Here is a 21,908-nt window from a genome sequence, read left to right on the forward strand (position 1 = left end):
CCTGGGTATGTGTAGTGAGTCATACCTGTGTGGTCCAGTGTTCAGGACATTGCAGTAGGATTGTCATCAGTTCTAGTCCCAAAAGCTACAGTGCGAGGAGACAGTCTTAACAACCACAAAATTGTGTGATAATGAATTTACCTCAGAGAGTTAATAGCCTTGTGAAGAGATCATCAGAGAGACAGATGGAATTCCCCATGAGTTTACCTTTGCCTATGGAAATTCAAGCACTGTTCCTGGGTGATGTTTGCTGGGTGTTGCCCTGAAACTATATAGCCAAGTCACAACTAATATATTTAGATGGCACATTCTAATTCGGTATATATATAAATCACACACACATCATACCATATATACATATACATACATACATATATATATGACAGTAGAGATCTCAGCAAGTAATAAGGAGAAGGATAAGCTGAAAAAGAGAGGGAAGGCAAATAGACCATAGCTAGATATGTGGGCTTCAGCAGGGGATGCTTTGTGGAGTCTCGGACTGTGATGGTGAGAAAGGGAGAGAAACCTGGAATCTCTTGCAGGTAGAGGATGAATTCAGATGAAGGGAAAAGAGAAAAGCTGGAATTTTATTATAGCAATAGCTGGTAGTAGAAAGTCCAAACACTGTGTAGTATAAACTTCTAGTCCTGGGACAAGAATCCATGAGGTGGTTTCTGCTAATACATACTGAGAAAATAAAATTGTCTCCTTTCTTCACTCCAGAGGTTCTTTTTGCAGTAAATTTTGTGTACTAGGTAAGAATATAAAGTGTATGGTGATAGTAGCTGCTTTAAAATGGAAACATAGGTTGTTGCTAGTTTTCTATGGAATAAAAAGATCGAGAAGTATTTTTGCACAGCCTTATCCCATGTGAGCAGTTCAGGAAATGTTGCTTTCTACTGAAGAAGAAAAAGATTTGATTACTCTCCTATCTCATCTGTCCCCTAAAAGAGAAAAGGATTTGGAAATATCTCTTTGCATTTGCAGTGACCTGCACATTAACACTGACCCAAAGGCCTAGAAGTCCCTGTGGAGGCAACTTCCTGATTGTATCAGCTTCCTGATGAGGGTTCTCTGAGAAGAGTGAGAGGCTGCATTTCAGCCCTAAGTCAGAACACAAGTGAAAGAATCATCCACAGTCTAGGGAGACAGTTTGTTTCTGCTCAGCTTCTCTGGTTAAAGAAACTAACAGTAGATGTAGAGAGAGATCCTGTCTCAAAACAAAACAAAACAAAAAAACAAAAAAAAGAAACTGACAGTAACATAATCTGGGAAAAATTTTAACAGCTCACGCTTAAACCCTGGACTTTTCCATTTAGAATGCCTTCAGAGGAAGCTGCAGATAGGCTCTTCTGTGATGCTGGCCTGGGCCTCTTGATGTGGTTAGAGCAGCACAGTCAGCCCGGAGTATCAGGAAAGGCTATCCCATGGGAACTGCCTCCTCCCCCCCCTTCTCCTCCCACCAGTGAGTGCCCTCAAAGACTATGGAATCAGTGGTGCTTTGATAACAGAGCTTTGCACCTCCTGGCTTGCTCCTGGTCATTGCTGGTAAATATGTGACTGTCAAGTCTTGTAGCTCAGTGTCCAGCTATTTCTCTCACTTGCTCTCAACTGTTGATGCGCCTCCCATTGGCTCTCAGGTTTTGAAATGAAGATTAAAAACAAAACTGAAAATGCCCTGGAGCAGTCCTGCTGCCTCCTGCTGTTTCCATTTGCTTCCTCTGATAGCCACTGGTCTGGGGAGACTTCCCTTTCCTGCTCCAGGCAGTGGGCTGTGCACAATAGCCCCTGGCTCATCGCCCATCAGATAGCAAGGCTGGCTTTCTGTAGGCCGCAGTGTGGATTGGAAAAAGTGAAAGTCTCTGGCTGGAAATAAAAGCCCAGAAAACCTATGCTCTTACCACCCCCAACCAGGCCCTCCTGTGTCTGCAGCTGTGGCCCTGTGTGCTAGATTCATCCCAACTGCCAAAGCAAGGGGAAGCAGTATGCTAGTAGAGGAGGGAATGCTGTGGACAGTGTCAGATATTACCAACAAGAAAGGCTTTTTCCCTTCTAACTAATCGCTTGTAGGAGACCTTTTAAAAAATTTGTCCTAGGGGTTGGGGATTTAGCTCAGTGGTAGAGGAGCCCTGGGTTCGGTCCCCAGCTCCAAAAAAAAGAAAAAAATTGTTCTGAGTAAAATTATAGTATCTTTTTATTCTAGAGCACGCTAGAAAAGAACAATTGTAACTTGTTTCAGGAAAAGTAAAATTCTAGATTATGGAACCAGTGAGAGAGTGAGAGAAGCAGATTCTTATGCTCAAACACACAAGAGGCAAGGATCATCTAAGCATTTTTCAATGCAGCCCTGGCCATGCTGGAACTCACTTGTAGACCAGGCTGGCCTTGAACTCAGAGATCCAAGTGCCTCTGCCTCCTGAGTGCTGGGATTAAAGATGTGCACCACCGCCGCTTGGCATCTTAGCTGATTTTATTGCGCAGTGAGTTCACAGCAAAATATCCCTAAATTTATACTCAAAGCAGCTTCAGTTTCTATAGAGCTTTAAATACCTAGACAAACTGTCTCCTACAGGCTTCTGAGATCATTTCAATACCATGGCTCAGGTACTGACTTACTTCACTCTGCGATGGAGAGGTTGAGACAGTAAATATGCAAAATTCTTTGCCTATTTTCAATATAATATAGCTTTATGTCAGTCTTCTCATCTGAGACTATGTCCTTGGGTTGATGCTGTTGGGCTTCTGGAGTTGCCCCACAAACTACATGGACACCAGTCTCAATCAGACAGGGATAGTTTATTGAATGCACGTTCTAAGGCTGGTCGATCAGGGACATAGCTTGGACTTCAGGAACTGAGAGCTACTGCCTGGAGCATTTCTCTTTTTTTGTTTTTGTTTTTGTTTTTTTGTTTGTTTTTTGTTTTTTGTTGTTGTTGTTGTTGTTGTTGTTGTTGTTTTCCAGACCTGAGGACCGAACCCAGGGCCTTGCACTTGCTAGGCAAGCGCTCTACCACTGAGCTAAATCCCCAACCCCGAGCATTTCTTAGGGCGAGCTTATAAAGGCTGAAATTGCAAAACCCACAGTCAGCTCCTCCACAGGTGCAGGAAGTGCTGCCTGGTGGTTAGCCCTGACCCAAGCTATTTTAGACATAAAAGTTGATATAAACTTCAAGATGATGGGCCCTAAGCGAAGCTTATGGTTGTAGAATTTCTTGGTGTGTATGTTTAATAAACTATTCCTGTCTGACTGAGATTGGTCTTCATGTGGTTTGTGGGGTGGCTCCTGAGCCCCAACAGATACCTCCAAGAATCAATTGAAGTGTTCTTGGTGGTAATTCATCGAATGTCTTCAGTACAACCAAATGAGCCATATGTTGGAGCAACTGACTTCATGTGGAAGAATGTCTTGGTGAGAATCATCTAATCTCTCTAGAAGCTGTCCTTTAAGCACAAAATGTGAGACTTCTGTCATTCCAGCGCACAGGAGATAGAAACAAGAGGATGTGTTCAAATCTAGCCTAGAGTATATGGCTCTATCAAAAGCAAACAAAAACAAACCTGCTTTTCTCTAGGCATGGCGGTAGTGTATGCCTTTGATCCTAGAGCTCAAGAGACAGAAGCAAAGGGGTTGGGGATTTAGCTCAGTGGTAGAGCGCTTGCCTAGCAAGCGCAAGACCCTGGGTTCGGTCCCCAGCTCCGAAAAAAAGAAAAGAAAAAAAAAAAAAGAGAGAGAGAGAGAGAGACAGAAGCAGATGTATTTGAGTTCAAGGCTACCCTGGTCTTTCAGGCCAGCCAGAATTATATAGTGAAACCCTGTCTCAAAACAAAACAACAAAAACCCCACCCTTTTTCAAGCAGTAGTTTGCTGCACTTTTTTTTTTTTCTTCAAGTATTTTTCTTCCTTTTGTTGGTCCTTCTTGGTTTAGGAGGAGCCTCCCTAGCTCAGAAAGTTTTGTTGAGGCCAATTTATGTTCAATATATTTTCTCTGGGTATTAAAAGCATCTCAGCCAGACTCTTCAGCAGTCCTTACAGTATACATGGGCCTAACATCTCTCTGTCCTGGAGTGCAGGCTGAGTAAGCTGTGTACAAAATTAATACAGTACGAATACTAAATTTTCCTTCTAAAACTGGCATCTGTCAGGAAAGAGTGAAGTTGGGATGGCTGGTTACACCTTCCAGGGTAGAATGAGTCAAGTTCTTCCCCACACCTGCAGCTACTAAACTTGTTGTTCCCTTAGGCATTTCCACAGAACATCTTCCCTGCAGAGTTCTATCCCAGAAAACCCAATTTAATAGTTGTGAAATAATTTGTTTTTTTTTTTTTTTTTTTTTTGGTTCTTTTTTTCGGAGCTGGGGATTGAACCCAGGGCCTTGCGCTTCCTAGGCAAGCGCTCTACCACTGAGCTAAATCCCCAACCCCGTGAAATAATTTGTTAAGGGATGACACTTTGCTAGAAGGTATAAAAGAGAAGGGATTCTTTTTTTAAAAAAATATTTATTTATTTTATGTATATGAGTACACTGTAGCTGTCTTCAGACACACCAGAAGAGGGCGTCGGATCCCATTACAGATGGTTGTGAGCCACCATGTGGTTGCTGGGAATTGAACTCAGAACCTCTGGAAGAACAGTCACTGCTCTTAACCACTGAGCCATCTCTGCAGCCCAAGAGAAAGGATTCTTATGTTTTTGGCTTTCTTCATGATAGAATAAATATGTTCCCCCAAACAGGAAGCAGGCTAGGGGAGTACATCTGAAGGCCAGAAGACAGCATGGTAGACTGAGCTCCCTCTTTAGACTGTGTAGGTCCTGAGGATTGAACTCATTTTTGTGAGGCTTGGTGCTGAGCCAGCTCACTGGCCTTGTTGGTATTTTTCTTCAACTGTTTAAAGATTGCTTTTTTTTTTCCTCAAGTAACAAAAATACCTTGCAGGGTGCCTGCCATTTAGCAGTTAAGCAGAAAATCTTTGCCAAAGGTCTTTTGCAAATTGTTGAAAATCAAATGAAGTAATTACTATGAATGTCCAACAAAAAGGAAACTTGTAATTAAGGACAACATAATATCACTTGTAGTAATCAGGAAGTGTGAGAGTAAATGGTAATGAGAGGCAGCCTCTGGTCACTGGCCAGAATGCCCTCACTGAGGCTGGTACTGCCTTAGCTTCTGGAGCGCTGGGATTATAGCATGTGCCGCCAGCCTAGCTCAGAGTTAACTTATCTGATACAGGTAGAAAATGGGTTAGAGCAGGTGCTTTGAGGCGCTGAGCCCCAGGACATAAGCCTAGGTATATCCAGGTAATTTTTCCTGGACCCCAGCTTCAAAATGTTGTTGGGGCCAAAGCTCAAAAGAACTCAGCTGGTAAACTAATGTGCAGGACCTTTTACTTCTTTTCATAGTTTCAGTCATTACCAGTCAACTATTTAGAATTTATGTTTGTTTTATTCATGGTCTCTTATATCCCAGGCTGGCCTTGAACTCATTATGTAGCAGAAATGATCTTGATCTTCCTGCCTCTACTTCCTAGGTGCAAGGATTATGGGCACATGCCATCGGATCTGGCTCTATTTTTAAAAAATTTTTTTTAAATTTATACTTGTGCCTTGGTTGGCTTCAGACTCAAATGGTCTTCCTCCCTCAGTTCTGACTCAGTCAGAACATATTAAATGAAGACATTAGGATGGAGGGTGGGGGCGCACACCTCTAATCCCAGCACTCGGGAGGCAGAAGCAGGCAGCTCTCTGTGTCTACAGAGTGAGTTCCAGGATAGCCAGGGGCTACATAGTGACCCTCTTTCAAAAATACCAAAGGAAAAAGAAAAGAAATCAGAAGTACACAGTTTCTTGATTACTTTTCTATTGCTGTGAAGAGACATCGTGACCAAGGCAATTTGTAAAAAGAAGCATTTAATTGAGGACTTGCTTAAAATTTCAGAGGGTGAGTCCATAGCCATCAAGGTGATAGACAGGTATGGCACTGGAGCAGTAGCTGGGAGCCTACATTTGATCCATAAACACGAGGCAGAGAGAGACTAGACCTGGGTGAGCTTTGAAACCATTAAAAGGTTTGAAGCCTCAAAGCTCACCCCCATTAACAGACACGCCCCTTAGATCTTCCCAAACAGTTCCATTAACTAGGGACCAAGCATTCAAACTTCTGAGCCTATGGAAGCCTATTCTTACCCAAATCACCACACATAGAGAGCTATTTTTGAGATAGAATCTTACTATGACTGGCCTGGAACTTGATATGCAGACAAGGCCAACTTAGAACTCACAAGAGATCTGCCTGATGTTAAAGGGCTGCAATACCACACTCAGGCTGAGGTTTTTTGGTTTGGTTTGGTTTATTTTTCAAGAGAGGGTTCCTTGGCTGTCTTGGAACTCGCTCTGCAGACCAGACTAGCCTTGGACTCAGAGATCCACATGTCTCTGCCTCTATAGAGTCCAGGGATTAAAGACCTCAGACACCATTGCCTGTCTTTTGTTTTTAAGATAGGTTGCATTTAATTATATGGATATGTGTATGAGTGTGCCAGTGCCAGCTGAAGCTAGAAGCATCCGATTCCCCTGGTGTTGTAATTACAGGCAATTGCGAGCTACCCAACAGGATGCTGGGAATCCAGCTCTGATCCTCTGCAAGAGCAGTGTGAATTCTTAACTGCTGAGTTCTTAACATGTCTCTAGGCCCAACAATAAGTTTTAAATTGTGCTTTACTCTGAGTTTCATGATAAAATCTTACACCATTCTACCTGGAATGTGAGTCATGCCTTTGTCCAATGTATCCATGATGCATTTGCTACTGGTCCATTTGTCACTTAGTAGCTACCCCAGTTACTAGGTTGTATTGTATTATTAGTGCTTGCATTCAAGTAACCCATTTTTTATCTAATGGCTTTAAAGAGTAATGATTTGTGTTTTGTGTCCTGCTGTTAATTTTATTGAAATATTTTGTTATTGTTGTATTTTATTAGTTTGAGTTTTTGTTGTTTGTTTTGCAGTGTGTAGTGTTGGGGATCAAACCAATGGACTTCTTTCTCTGAGCTACATTCCTAGCCTTAGTGGGTTTTTTATGTTTGTTTGGTTTTGGTCTTTTTTGGTACATATCTTATGGTAGTCCTGAGCTCAGTTTCTGTGCTCCTATTTCCGAGTCCTGGAATTATAGGAATACACCCATATGCCAGCTAGTTAGTAATCTCTTATACATTAAACTTTTGTTCCCCCTCCATACACACAGGGTTTGGTATTATTTAGAGTTTCAAGGCTTGCAATGTATCTCCCAATTATATGTATAGAGAATTGAACTGATCATTTTCCTAGGTTCTTCCTTGGATAGGAGGGTGAGGCATTGGTGCCAAAAAGGGAGAAAGAGAAAGATGTAGCATTCAGTGAGAATTCTGGTTAGTTGATATGTTTCTGTTCTAATCCCAGGTTTGGGATAAGGGCTGCTCTTTCTCCACAGCCATTGACCATGGTTGTCTCCTGCTGTAGGAAGGTTACAGTTTCTGACAGGTGCAGACAGTTTATGTTTGGAAGTCTGGATACTCTTCAGAGGGTATTAGTGGGGAAGCTCCAAGAAAGCCTGGGCTGCTGCTGCTCCCGCATTGCTGATTGCTTGTTGGAGAGCCTGATGACCACGGAGACTGGACTTGCCCCAGGGAACCCAGCTCCCTTAATCAGCAGGAAGTAGTTTAAAGAGATGTGCGCCCCTTTCCCTTTAACCTTCTCTCCTACCTCGTGTGTGGGAGTTGGAAGGAACTAGGGTGGAGGCAGGATTTGGAAGGGTGGTAGATTTAAGAACCCAGTAAAGTAAATAAGAAAATAATTGTGCCTGCAGTGACATTATCAAGCGAATTGACATTATGAATAATATATAGGAACATTAAATTTTTTATTACATTTATTGTGTGTGTATACACACATGTACACCTGCATGCCACAGCATGTGTGGTTAGAAGACAACTTGTAGGAGTCATTTCTCCTTCTATCATGTAGATCCTGGAGATTGAACTCTAGGTGTCATGCTTAGTGACAGGTGCGCTCACCTGTTGAGCCATCTCAAGGTCCTAAGAGCATTTTTTAAAGCTGGCTGACATCTAGCTTGCGTCACAGAGTTAGTTTTGATTCATGTTGGAGTCATGGTTTTTGCTTATGTATATTCTAGTGCCACTCCATCTCTGAAAGTTAAGAAGGGGATGATGTTTGCTTCTTCAAGCTGAACATGCTGAATTGCAGGACCATCGAAATTACATCCCTGACCTCTTGGGATCAGTATTCTACCTGGCCCTGCTCTTCTGTGCTACATCTTGGCTCTGTTGTTAAAGGGACTTCTTTCTGTGCTCTAGGCTCCCAGAACCCTGGCCGAAGCTCTCCTCCCCCTGGTTATGTACCTGAGCGACAACAGCACATTGCCCGGCAGGGATCATATACGAGCATCAATAGTGAAGGTGAATTCATCCCAGAGACCAGCGAGCAGTGCGTGAGTATGGGGGTGTGGGGGTGGGGTGTGAGGGTGTACCATGACTTGTGTCAGTCCAAGATTCTGATGGGACTCTGAGTGATCCCATTACAGATCTGAGGAATTTGATGCCCATCCCATAGTGCTTTGAGGACCATTTCTGCCCCAAGATGGGTTATTCCTTTGAAGATGAGATCTAAATATCTTAACCTCACTCGTGGTAGGTGAGCACTCAGTAATAATCCAACTTTGGGGTCTCTCACTAGGCCCCTTGTGAACAGCACTGTGCTGTGCTGATTGTGTGCTTAGTTTATCAGCAGTTTTACTTATGAGCAGCCCTGACCTCTGACAGATTGTTTCTCATTGGCTATATGACGGTGGGGCAGGAAGTCCAAACACGACTAAACTGGTTTATTCTCTCACGGTCTCACCGGGCTACACTCAAGGTGCTACTTGAGCTTTCCTGAGCTTACGATTCTTAGCACAATTTAGTCCTTGTGTTTGGTAGCACTGTAGTCCTTTGTCTTTGCTAGAGGTTGTTCAGAGTTTCTCAGACTCTTTAGGAGGCTGCCTACAGGTCCTTATTATTGACCCCTCTCATAGCATGGCCTTCAAGGCTGCTCTAAGGTTGCAATCTACAAAGATGGAGTCTTCTACAACATAATGTAATCACGGGAATGAGTATTCCTATTCTCTTTGCCTTAGGTTATTGGCTAGAACTAAGTCCCAGTTCTACTTGCACTCAAGGGAAGAGTAACTCATTGGTCACTTATGAAGTGTCCTGCACAGTGGCTTAACCCATTCTGATGGCCAGTTTTTTAACCAGTAGCTTCCTTAATAAAAATTACCCTTTGGATTAATGAACTGAGTAAGGGCAAGAACTCTGCCTTTTTTTTTTTTTTTTTTCCTTCTTCCTACCTGTAATTCCAGCTGCAGGGGATCTGACACTGTCTTCTAACCTTTGTGGTTATTGCATACCCTCCCCCCACACAAATATATATATACACATAAACAAAAATAAAAAGTAAATACTTAAAAGGGAGGTGGGCTGAAAAGATGGTATAGCAGATAAGAGTTCTTGATGCTCTTGTAGAAAACCCAGATTTGGTTCCTGTGAGCGATACCGGCTGGATTACGATTGCCTGTATTCATCTCCCGGGCATCTGCCATCTCTTCTAGGCTCAGTGAGCTCCGGTACTCATGTGTGAGCGCCACACACACAATTTAATACCAGCATATGTGGGCTTTTTACAGAAAGCAGATTACTGTACCTTTAATTATTCAAGCTATAAGGGATGTGAGAAGCCTTTTAAATGTTCTTTCTTCTGTATGTACGCTTTCCAGGTAATTTTATGTTTAGAGCAGTAAGCTGGACTGCCTTTAGCTTCAGATTTCTTTCCTGGGTTTTTTACTGACTGTATTGAACCTGTACAGACTTTTCTTTGTCATTCCCTAAACAATATAATTGAACAACTTTCCACAGCATTTATGTTACATTATTATATAGAAGTAATCATGATGATGTACAGTATACAGGAAGATGTGTGTTACCTACAAATACTATATTCTGTTATATAAGGGACTAGAGCATATGTAATAAATCTTAATATAAGGGACTCTGATATCGCAGGAATCTGGAACCAGCCCCCATGGATATAAAGTAATGACCGTTTTCTGAGTTTGAAGGCTACAGTTTCATCCTTACCACTTCTATGTCCAGGAGAGGGGAAAAAAATGAAGCCTTTAGGAGATTGGTTAGAAAAAAATCTATTCTGTAGGTTCTTTGTTATTGCATTTGACTGGAAAAATATTTTAATTTATGTAGATACCTCTTACTTCTGCTTTAGAGCCAGGAGCTAGGGGTTTGTTTTTCTGGCACCAGCTGTGCACTAACCGTGTTTTATGTCTCTTCACCTTTCTTGGTCTGCAGTGTTCATTGTGAACTGAGGTAATGCTTGTCTGTACAAACTGTGATTTATAGAGTAGAAACAGAAGCATTAAGGTCCCACCCAAACTCCACTGGAAACCTATGCAGGGCAATTCCACATCAAGTGCCAGGCACCAATATTGATGGGCCAAGAGAGTGCCAACAAGAGAAACAGTGCCTGTGCTTGGCTCTGTTGGCAGAGCCCTAAGGAAGCCAGCCAGGTATTTTTTTCATCCTAGAAGCTTGCCTTCCAAACCAAGGGAGAATGGTACGCTATAACCCTTCCTCCACTACATGGGGAAACAAAGACACCTCCATATTCTGACAAAAAGGACCACATGCTGGCTCTACCTGAGTCAGCTGGCTGGGGTTTGAGTCAAACTTTGGTCTCATTGTGTGGCTTGCCTTACAGATGCTAGATCCCCTGAGCAGTGCCGAAAATTCCTTGTCAGGAAGCTGCCAATCCTTGGACAGGTCAGCAGACAGGTATGGAGCTGTGGTGGTTTGGCTTAATAAGTAGGCATTTTGGGGGCGGTTTTAAGAGTAGAATTGGCTAGTCTGTCTCTGATACAGCCACAGATCGAGGATGAAAACTGTTTCTAGAGAGTCCCTCGATTTCCCAGCACTCTAGGAGTGTTTAGAAACAGTAAAATAAGCTTGGTAATAGTTTGGAAGGACAGCTCATTTATTGCTGGCTGTATTGTTCCCATTGCTTTATGTGTTTGACTTCAGACATTCTACATTCGGCCTATTTTTTTACCTCGTTACTGTGATTTGGATGGAGAAGCAATGGTTTGTTGAAATTTGAAAGAAAAACAGGATTCTCATTGGTCTTTCCATTGTCTTTCTTTTTTCAAATGTTTCTGATTGAATCAGAAGCTAGAAATTAGAAAACAGAATATCCAGACTGCCTAACTTTTATCTCTTGGTGTAAAATACTTGTTCTAACATGCATAGTAAATGTTTTATATAGCCAAATGGCTCTATGGTTCACCCAGTGGTATCAAGGGTTTATTTTGTTATTTTGCTTTGTTGGGACAAGTTCTCACTAAATGGTTGGTCTGGAGCTCTCTTTTCCTACGTCATTGTCCTATGTGCCATAACCTGGCTTGAAAGGGTCTTTGGAGCAAGCTGTCACCTCTTTATGCTAAGAACTCGTTGATTGGGGATTGAGGAGTGGGAAACAGGAATACCTTCCTTCTTAATCATGTGATTAGTTGTCCATGAAGGCGCTGGTTTTGTGGACTAATCACTGTCCTCTAGATGTCACAGAATACACCCCATAGTCACTGGTATGTTGATGTCTTTGGAGCTTGCTCTCCAGTTAGGGAACAAAAGGCACAAATAACCATGGCAAGAGGCACTACCACAGGCAAGGTTGACTCAGCCAGGACAGGAACTGATCCTAAACTTTGGGAATCAAAGGAGAATGGTAGTCTAGTTGATTGAAAGTACAGGGCAGCCTTCTGAACTTCTGGAGAGTTTCTGACCTGTGACCCTTAAAAGATACTTGGAGGACTAGGAAGATGGCTTGGTTCCTAAAGTGCTTGATGTACAAGCCTGTGAACCTGAATCCAGTCTCCCAGATGTCAAGTGAACCAGCTGGGCTCAGCACTGCACATCTGTAAGCAGTGCTAGGGAGGCGGGGATGGGAGGGATAGCTGAGGCTCACTAGCCATCCAGTCCATCCGGGTCCAAAAGTTCAGGGCTCAGTGAGAGACCCTGCCTCTAAAAATAAGAGGGAGAGGGGCTGGGGATTTAGCTCAGTGGTAGAGCGCTTACCTAGGAAGCTCAAGGCCCTGGGTTCGGTCCCCAGCTCCGAAAAAAAGAACCCAAAAAAATAAATAAATAAATAAAAATAAGAGGGAGAACAATAGGGAGAGATACCAAATGCCAATCTCTTTACATGCACATCCACATCCACAAGGTCCATCCAGATTTAACTGGATGTTAGAAAAGATAGCTTAATTTACCCACTTTCCTCCTGGTTCTTGGTTTCTCCATCTCTAAAATGAGATGGTAGTCTAAAAAGAGAATGTCTGATACAGAAACAAACAAATTGGAGTAGCATACTAGGCCTTAAGATTGACTCTTGCTTCCTGGCTGTCTTTGAGCATATAGAGAGAAGTGTTATATTTAACCTATAAGTTATTGATTAGTAATAACACAGCAGTTACTCAATAACTGGTACCTGTATTACTTTTATTATTTGTCCTAATTTACAGAGGTATGAGGATTAAATGAGGGAAAGCTCAGTCTGTAAAATATAAAGCATACACCTTTAATTTCAGCACTTGGGGCAGAAGCAAGCAGATCTCTGTGAGTTCCAGAATAGCCAGGGCTAAAACCCTGCCTTAAACAAAACATTGTTTAAACTACAATGTTTTCATTATTACTGCCTAGGCCAAGTTGATTTGTTGCGGTGGTTTGGTTTGATTAGGTTATTGCCATTCCTCTCCTACTATAGAGATTAGAGAAAAGCCCAAGAATGAAAAGGGGTGAGCAGCTGAGGTGGAGTTCAGTAGAGTAGGTAGAAGTAGCCCTCCTGATTTTGGCCTCAGGCTACTGAGGTAGGGTGGTGAGCACTAGACACCAGCCTCAGGTAGAGCTGTTTTTTTCCACCTCTTTCTCTGAACATTTGGAAGGGGAAACCACTCAGATGCCCTTCCTTCTGCCCTCTTGGCTACTCTAGACAGGCACTGAAGTTTATTTTATAGTCTTTTATTTTTTCTAGCCCATCTTTCAGGAAATCACAAATGTCCCGAGCCCGGAGCTTCCCAGACAACAGAAAGGAATGCTCGGGTGAGTTTTACAGAATCTAGGTGGGCACTGCAGGGTTGCAGAAGTGTCTTGTTGGGATCATAGATGGCTCTAAATTGGAAAGCCAAAACTGTATAGTAATTTTCCTGGAAATTCTACTGTAATGTCTCAGGAGGCTTTAGGAGCTTAAGTGACTCATCCACTTTGATTCACCCTGGGTTTAGAAACTGACTGTTCTGTCTTCCTCAGATCGGGAGACCCAGCTCTATGATAAAGGAGTTAAAGGCGGAACCTATCCCAGGCGTTACCATGTATCTGTGCATCATAAAGACTACAATGATGGTAAGCGGCCATCTATACTGGCCCCTGCTGGATGGCTGATCCAAGGCCAAATTTTGCCTGGAAAAAACCACCACAAAATGAGGGTTTAGGGGTGGATGGAAAGGAAACCAAGTGCTCTAGCCTCTACATTTTCTCTTAACTCCTGAGGCATTTTGCTCTAGGCTTTAGGCAAAAAATACAAGGAACTAACCAGATATGGGGTTTGAGAGTGTTAGTACAAGAAAATGCTGCCACTGGAAATGTTGTCCTTTGAGTACACGTATGGTCCAGGGTACATCTCTTTAATGTCATCTTCTGTGGCAGTGACAAATAGACTAAAGCTGAGGCAGAGGGATCAGGAGTGGAATGCTGAACAGGTCACACATTTGAGCTGTGGTTTGGCTCTTTGTTGGGCCTGAGGATCAGTCTTATGCCTTCCCTATGTTGGAGACTTCTTGAACCAAGCAACTTCCGAAGTTCTACTTTTGTCTTGATCTTAGGGGGCTGGGACAGCCTTTCTGGCATGAATCAGGTGTGGTGGTGGGGGTGCAGGTGGGATGCACCTGAGCTGGTTGTCCCTGTCCTCTGCTTTTCACAACTGGGGTGTTGGCCAGGCTCTGACTTGTTCTGTCCTCACTCTTGTACCCTTTCAGGCAGAAGAACGTTTCCCCGAATACGACGGCACCAGGGCAACCTATTCACTCTGGTGCCCTCAAGTCGCTCCTTGAGCACAAATGGCGAGAACATGGGTGCCGCTGTGCAGTACTTGGACCCCCGCGGGCGCCTACGGAGTGCAGACAGTGAAAATGCCCTCACTGTGCAGGAAAGAAGTGTGCCAACCAAGTGTGAGCAGTGTCCCTAACTAGGAGGGGGCTATGGGTGCTGACTAGCTGCAGAGGCAAGAGCTCAGCTGCGGTACATTCTTCTGGCACACCCTTCCCACTCTTGAGAGAATTTTGTAAGAGATAACACACCCTAGAATATAGGCCCGATCCTGTGGGTGGATGGATGGTGAACCAGGAAAGAAGTGTGCCAACCAAGTGTGAGCAGTGTCCCTAACTAGGAGGGGGCTATGGGTGCTGACTAGCTGCAGAGGCAAGAGCTCAGCTGCGGTACATTCTTCTGGCACACCCTTCCCACTCTTGAGAGAATTTTGTAAGAGATAACACACCCTAGAATATAGGCCCGATCCTGTGGGTGGATGGATGGTGAACCATTTCTTCTTCGTCTTTAGTTTTCCCATGTTTAAGCTAGAGAGTATATATATATATATATTTTTTTTTTTTTCTTTTCTTTTTTTTGGAGCTGGGGACCGAGCTTGCTAGGCAAACACTCTACCACTGAGCTAAATCCCCAACCCCGAGAGTATATTTTTTTTAAAGATTTATTTATTTTATGTATGTGAGCACACTGTAGAGTGAGTACACTGTAGCTGTCCTCAGACACACCAGAAGAGGGCATCGGATCCCATTACAAATGGTTGTGAGCCACCATGTGGTTGTTGGGAATTAAACTCAGGACCTCTGGAAGAGCAGTCGGTGCTCTTAACCAGAGCCATCTCTCCAGCCCTAAATGTATATCCCAGGCTGACCTCAAACATCTGATCCTCCTGCGTCTGCTTCCTTCAGCGTCTGCTTCCTTCAGCAAATCCTACTGGAGTGCACCACCACAACTGGCAAAAGCATATTATTCTTCATCCTTGCCATATTCAGATATTTAGGAGCAAGCTACGCATGGTGGTGCCTGCCTATAATCTCAGGACCATGAGGCAGACAGATCTAAAGTTTGAGACCAGCTTGAGTTATATAGTGAGCTCAGGCCAATGTGTGTTATACACCAAGGCTTTATCTTAAAATCATAATGGACAGACAGAAAATATGCATAGGAGCTTTGAAAATAAGGTTAGTTGATCAGCACAGAATGCTATTTTACTAGTCTTCTATTTTTCAGGACTCTGTCCTTAACGTCCTGTTGACCAAGGGCTTGGGCCTGCAAGAGAAGGAAGGGATGGATGGTGCTGGGTCCAGATACAGAAAGTTCATGCTCTGATGCTCTCTCCTGCTGTTCTCCATAGCTCCTAGTGCTCCCATCAATTGGCGTCGGGGGAAGCTCCTGGGTCAAGGTGCCTTCGGCAGGGTCTACTTATGCTATGATGTGGACACAGGACGTGAACTTGCTTCTAAGCAGGTTCAGTTTGACCCAGATAGTCCTGAGACTAGCAAGGTATGGCCTTCACCTCGCACCGACCTCCAGCCAAAACACCTATTGAGTAACTTGCCTGAAGTGATACAAGTTACCTCCCCATAACTTCTTCTCAGGCTCCTTTGCTGTTCCTCTTAGCTCTAGCCAAGGGGTAAAGGGTCAGTGTTCCAAAGTGTCTGGAGCCCCTGGGAGGACGGCCTCCATGCTAAAGTCCCAAGGAACCCAAACTGAGATGTGATGACCAGGAGGAAGCTGTGGAACTCACTCGTTTATTCTTTTAGAAGTAGGAGTCTCATAGTCTATACCTCAGTTTGAATAGGCAAATACAGTAGTTACTGTAACTAGGCTTCCATAGCCCTCCCTCCCACCTTCCTCCGGGTAAGGAGTACTGCATCCCAAGGGCTGCTGAGCATTGTGGCCGAGGGCTGGACAGTTGAGTTTGCTGTTTCCCAACTGAAGTTCCCAAAGCAGATCCCTGTGACACAGCAAGATAAGCTGACCCTAGGTGGTCAGAACTGTACCCTGAGTGCCTAGGTGACCACTGGTTCCTCTCTAGGAGGTGAGTGCTCTGGAGTGCGAGATCCAGTTGCTGAAGAACTTGCAGCATGAGCGCATCGTGCAGTACTATGGCTGCCTGCGGGACCGTGCTGAGAAGATCCTCACCATCTTTATGGAGTATATGCCAGGGGTATGTACCCTTGGATCCATGTGAAATAATCACATAAGAGGGCTTGACCTAGGGCTAATAGCTGTGGGCATGAGTCACTCCTGACCTGGGTCTGATCCCATGAGCTAGGAAACTATGTGTAGTTACAGCAGGACTTGATGTCAGAAAGGCCCTTCCTATGGCTACAGAGAGGGTGTGAGGTGAGAAATGGCCCAGATTCCATCTGACTTGAGAGTCCTGAAGGGCTGGTCCATGTCAAGTAAACCTTTACCCAGAACAGGGGATCCCCTCACCCTGGACTTGCTACCACTTGCATGAGATAAGGACTGTTTGATACTTTTCCCCAAGCTTTCTTACAGCTCCTGACAGAAGTGGCTCATACATGCAAATGAGACTCATGCAAATGAAACCCTGCTCTACTACAGTACTGGGGACTGGAAATAACCTTGTCTCCTCTCACAAGCCAGCCATCAGGGGCACTCTCTTGACTCCTTGTGTTCTATTAGGGCTCTGTAAAAGACCAGTTGAAGGCCTACGGAGCTCTGACGGAGAGTGTGACCCGCAAGTATACACGGCAGATCCTGGAGGGCATGTCCTACCTGCACAGCAACATGATCGTGCATCGTGACATCAAGGGTGAGTAGAGAGGAAGCTGTAGCATAAACATCAAGTCCTAGGTCCAGCCAGACATGGTGGTGCAAACCTTTAATCCCAGGCAGAGCCCTGTGTTCTTTAAGGCCAGCCTGTCAGCATTGTGAGTTCTAGGTCAGTCAAGCCTACATAGTGTGAGACCTAAGTTCAAGACTACCATTAGTTACCAGTAGACCAATCACTACTAACCACTCTGAGCTTTCTGGAAAATAGGATCCCAATTATTTCCTTAATTGAAGATGAGTGTACAAATTGGTTAAACAGTATGGGGAAAATAGCCCAAAATGTAAGTAAATCTTGACTCTGGAGGCTTCCTGCAGCTCATGTCTAAGTCAGTGGTGGCTCTGGCCTTTCTGCACCTGGAAGGGGAGGTAATAGGGAAGTAAAAGAAAGGTGCAAAGTAGCAGCCTCTGCCCTTTGTGCCTTAGGAGCCAATATCCTCCGAGACTCGGCTGGGAATGTGAAGCTTGGGGATTTTGGGGCCAGCAAACGCCTGCAAACCATCTGCATGTCAGGGACAGGCATGCGCTCTGTCACTGGCACACCCTACTGGATGAGTCCTGAAGTCATCAGTGGCGAGGGCTATGGAAGAAAGGCAGATGTGTGGTGAGTAGTGGGTTATGCTATCTATCTCCCTGACTGAGCTGAAGGACCTCTGGATCAGACATGATTGGGGACTTGACCGTATGAGAAAGAGAGGCTGAGGACCGACTCTTGTTGGCTGGTGCACCCAGGGATCGATTCTATAGCAGGGTGAGGGGATAAATGCAGAGCTCACTGACAAATGGAACGAACTTTTACCCCAAGCAACTAAGGGCTATTGCTAAAGACTTAACCATGGGAGTCAAAATCTCTCATGTTTGATGGGTCTTTTTAAGAAGCAGGTTTGGGGTTGGGCCTAATGGTTAACCCTGTTAATCCCAGCACTGGGAAGGCAGAAGCAGTCAGATCTCTGTGAGTTCAAGGCCAGCCTGGTCTACATAGTGAGTTCCAAGCAAACCAGGAATAATGTAATGAGAACATGTCAGAAGGAAGGGAGGGAGGGAGGGAGGAAGGAAGGAAGGAAGGAAGGAAGGAAGGAAGGAAGGAAGGAAGGAAGGAAAGAAAGAAAGGCAGGTTCTGGGGCTAGGGAGGATGGCTTGATGGGTAATAATACTTGCTGTACAAAGTATGAGGACCTCAGTTAAAATCCCTAGCTCCCACATAAAGGCCAGGCATGCCTCTAACTCCAGCATTGGGAGGCAGGCATGTGGATCCAGAGAGCTCTCTAACCTTCCATTTTAGTGAGAGACACTTGTCCTGCCCGCTTCTGCACCCCCCCACACACAGCCACACACACACTCACTCTCTCACACTCACACAGCCACAGCACAGAATATATTCTGAAAGCTCTTAAACGAGTAAACCTAGCCCCTTCTTGTTCCCAAATGGCTTGCTTTTGACTTACTTAACTCTATAATGTAACCTACATGGATGGCAGCAGGGCTTATGGAACTGTGAGGCACTATCCTCGAGTATCTGGGTGGGCATGGGGTAATGATGAGGTCCTGTAAAAGAAGGGCAGGTCAGAGTGGGTAGTGGGAGGTGTGGCAGAGGGTACACAGGTTAGAGTGAGTTAGTGAAGGAGGAGTTAGGGAATCAGAAGCCAAGAAACAGAAATAGCTTGAGGTAGCTATTACTTACACAAGGCCTTGGGTTCAGTCTCTCACACAACAGAGACAGGAAGAAATGCAGACAGCCCCCTCCCCGAAACTCAAAAATCAAGGAAATAGGAACTATTTTTACCAACAGGAAACTAATATAGTTATGTTGGAGGCTGTCAGTCCCCTTTCATAGTCACAGTGAGTACCCGAGTGACATCTTTGCATGGCAGCATATGTCTGTAACCCTGTCAGCCTTTAGCTTGGCCCTTTTGTCTTCAGTGTGATGAGAGAAAGATGCCTCCTTCCATCACAGTGCATAGAGTGGCTGAGAGCCTGAAGCTGGCTGACAGGTGACATAAGGGTCTCTCTTCCAGGAGCCTGGGCTGTACCGTGGTGGAGATGCTGACAGAGAAACCACCTTGGGCAGAGTATGAAGCTATGGCTGCCATTTTCAAGATTGCCACCCAGCCTACCAATCCTCAGCTGCCCTCTCACATCTCAGAACACGGCAGGGACTTCCTGAGGCGCATATTTGTGGAAGCTCGTCAGAGACCCTCGGCTGAGGAGCTGCTCACACACCACTTTGCACAGCTAGTGTACTGAGCTCTCAAGGCTATGCTGCTGCCAGCTGCCACCTGCTGAGCAGGCGAGGGGCTGCTGTCCGGCGCAGTGAAGTTGCTGCTTCTCCCAGGCAAGGCTATGGACCAGTGGAGTGTCCCAGCCATTGTCTGTCTGTGCCCCATCTGCCGCTGGGACTCAAAGCCAGGATCTGGCATCAAGACTGGGAGCTCCAGCCTGTAAGACCCAAGAGCTTTGACATCCTAAGCTCAGTGTGGCAGGAAGGGCTGGGACCAGTATGTAAGACTGCCATGGGTCCTGCCTGCCCTCAGATGTGTCCTAACACTGCAGACAGCACTGAAGTCAAGAGGGACTAGGCACAGGACCTACTCAAGGGTATGAATAGTGTTACTTCATCCAGAGTGTTACTTTGTTTCTCTCCCAATGTTTGGAGACCACCAGAGAATCTCTGGGCTGCATGAGCCCACACAAGCCTGAGGTAAAGCCCAGCGTCCCCCAGCAACAGGAGGTAGAGGTTTGGGCTGCCCCACTAAGCTTCCAGGTATGCTGTGTCAGTCCTGTCTTACCAAAGATGAATGAAGCAAACGCTATGCTGCCTTATCCTGGGAAGGAGGAGCTACCCCAATAAGCAGGGCCTGAGAAGCGGGGCTGCCTCCAGTAACTGGGGAGACCCAGTCTTGTCAATGCAATTGTCTCTGTTTTACAGGTTGGAGTCACTCTTATGCTGTTCCCAGTTTTGAAACTGGAGACTTTGCCCTCTGAGCTCTGGAGACCCATGTGGGCTTAGGCCTTGGACTGGATGGGAAAGAGCTGATGGCCTCCACCCCTGGCCTGCCATCTGTTCCCTCACTGGAGCAGAGAAAGTAGACAACACAAGTTAGGGCACCTGGCTCTGGGCAACTCAGCAAAGTGCAGGGGGGTCTCTCAGGCTATCTACATCTCAAATCTGTCAGGCCTGAGCCCACTCCATGGGGCAGAAAGTCCTTGTGCTGCCACAACCATGTCCAAAACCACCAGCTGTGTTCCTTAGCCCTCCTTGTCCACTTGTCATCAGCCTCATTTCCTTGTTCCTCCCACAGGGGAGGATGCCAGCAGGGGTTAGGGAAAAAGTTATCTCCGAGCAGCTTAGAGTTGGCCATATTTACCTCAGCCTGGGTGCTGGTCCTTTCTTCCAGCCCCTTTCTTCCCCTCCAAATGTGCCTATTGCTAGAGCTCCTCCCTCCTGATTCCCAAGTTTCTTGGGAATTATCATTAAAGAAAAAAAAAAAAAGCCAGTGCCCAGGTGGGCATCTCCAGGGAGCTGGGGATCAGTGCCAGGCATCTCTTTGCCAGCCATGCCCACGTCCCCATGGGCACAGAACAAGCCAAAGCCTTCGTTGTCTGTTGACGATGCACTTTTATGAATGTAGTTCCTATCGCTGTTTTTAGCCTTTTCCCATCATGTAATGTGAGGCCTTGTACTTGTTAATTTATATCTCAGATCCATATTTGATGGTTTTTATATATATCAATTCTAGACTGTTACCGGTGATGGACTCCTGAAGAGAGAACAGAAATTGAAAGCAGCTGGTTTTGCAGATATGTGTGTTGCACGGTGCCAATTGGGCCTGGGCCCCTTTGTTTTATTTCCTTTCCCTTGGGGGTCTGTTAGGCCACTCTCTAACTGCTCTGAAGCCAGTGAGCAAAGTCCTGCTTCCACCTCAGCCTTTGCCCAAAGTAGGGACTGGCCCCCTCTTCTAGACCAAAGCTGCCAAAAGGCAGCTCGGCCTCTCCATGACCCCATCCTGCTGGCTATGTAGCACCCCTTAGCCTATCCCTATCCACACCCCCAAACCTAGAGGAAATAGAGCTTGGTGGGCTGACAAGATGTTAGATGAGACAACTCTGCTTGTCACAGGTTCAGGCTCTCACAGAGCTCCTCCCCCATTCCTCCCCTTGGGGGAGCTTATTACCTCATAGGGAATGTTTCTAAAGTGAACTTAAAAGTAAGTCAACAAATCCTGCACTCCAAAGGAAAAAAAAAAAGACCCTTTTTTTTTGTGCCAAAAACTGTGGACATGCTGGTTCAGCATCCTCAGGACCAAAGCTATTAATTTATTTTCTCTTATTAACAAATTTAAAAGAGAATTGTGGGCCTCCAGGATGGCCTGGACCCAAAGGTTATGAAGGACAGTTTCCTAGCAGCCCTTGGCTTGCTGTGCAAAGATTCTGTGCCACCATTTGTTCTTCATTCCATGGGGTTTATCTGCCTTTGCCAACCCCATATGGAAGGGCCAGGCCTGGGTCAGGTGCATGCCGCCCGCCACCCTCCTGCCCCTCCCACTCACCCAGCTCTGTGTGCGTCTGAATTGTGGATTGTGCAGAAGAACCTGCAGGCATAGTTATTGACTATATCGTGACTGAGGGCTTGCAGTGCAAAGCCAGGCCAGTGCATTACTTAACAATAAAAGGGATCATTTATATCAGAAGGTCCTGTGACCATGCTTTTGGTTGAAGGTGGTGGTGGGAATTTTTACAGGGATGGGTTGGATACAATGCCTAACACCAAGTTTAGGCCTCCTAAGTAGAACTTGAAATGGCTGCCAAAAGTGGGGTCCTGGAATGACTTGGCCAAGCATCACTGCTAACCCAGGTGGTTCCTCTCTCCTCTCCTTCCCTCTTATCCCAGTGCTTTACTGGGACAGCACTGCTAGTCCATCTG

At 45.2% G+C, this 21,908-nt stretch overlaps 1 protein-coding gene across 2 annotated transcripts in view; it reads left to right on the plus strand.

Annotated features, from left to right (window-relative positions):
• The window catches only part of Map3k3 (mitogen activated protein kinase kinase kinase 3), a 68,676-nt gene extending 47,001 nt beyond the window's left edge, over window positions 1–21,675 (plus strand). For both annotated transcript variants that reach the window (NM_001107058.3, XM_063269201.1), the window contains 10 exons: window positions 8,345–8,478; window positions 10,797–10,870; window positions 13,119–13,186; window positions 13,394–13,486; window positions 14,119–14,310; window positions 15,540–15,688; window positions 16,224–16,355; window positions 16,841–16,970; window positions 17,414–17,591; window positions 19,003–21,675. In NM_001107058.3, the coding sequence (NP_001100528.1) occupies window positions 8,345–8,478; window positions 10,797–10,870; window positions 13,119–13,186; window positions 13,394–13,486; window positions 14,119–14,310; window positions 15,540–15,688; window positions 16,224–16,355; window positions 16,841–16,970; window positions 17,414–17,591; window positions 19,003–19,231 (1,379 nt within the window). In that variant the 3' untranslated portion in view covers window positions 19,232–21,675. The remainder of the gene's footprint in view (window positions 1–8,344; window positions 8,479–10,796; window positions 10,871–13,118; window positions 13,187–13,393; window positions 13,487–14,118; window positions 14,311–15,539; window positions 15,689–16,223; window positions 16,356–16,840; window positions 16,971–17,413; window positions 17,592–19,002) is intronic.
• Window positions 21,676–21,908: the final 233 nt, after the last annotated feature.

Source organism: Rattus norvegicus, chromosome 10, assembly GCF_036323735.1.
Source record: "Rattus norvegicus strain BN/NHsdMcwi chromosome 10, GRCr8, whole genome shotgun sequence".
NCBI lineage: Eukaryota > Metazoa > Chordata > Mammalia > Rodentia > Muridae > Rattus > Rattus norvegicus.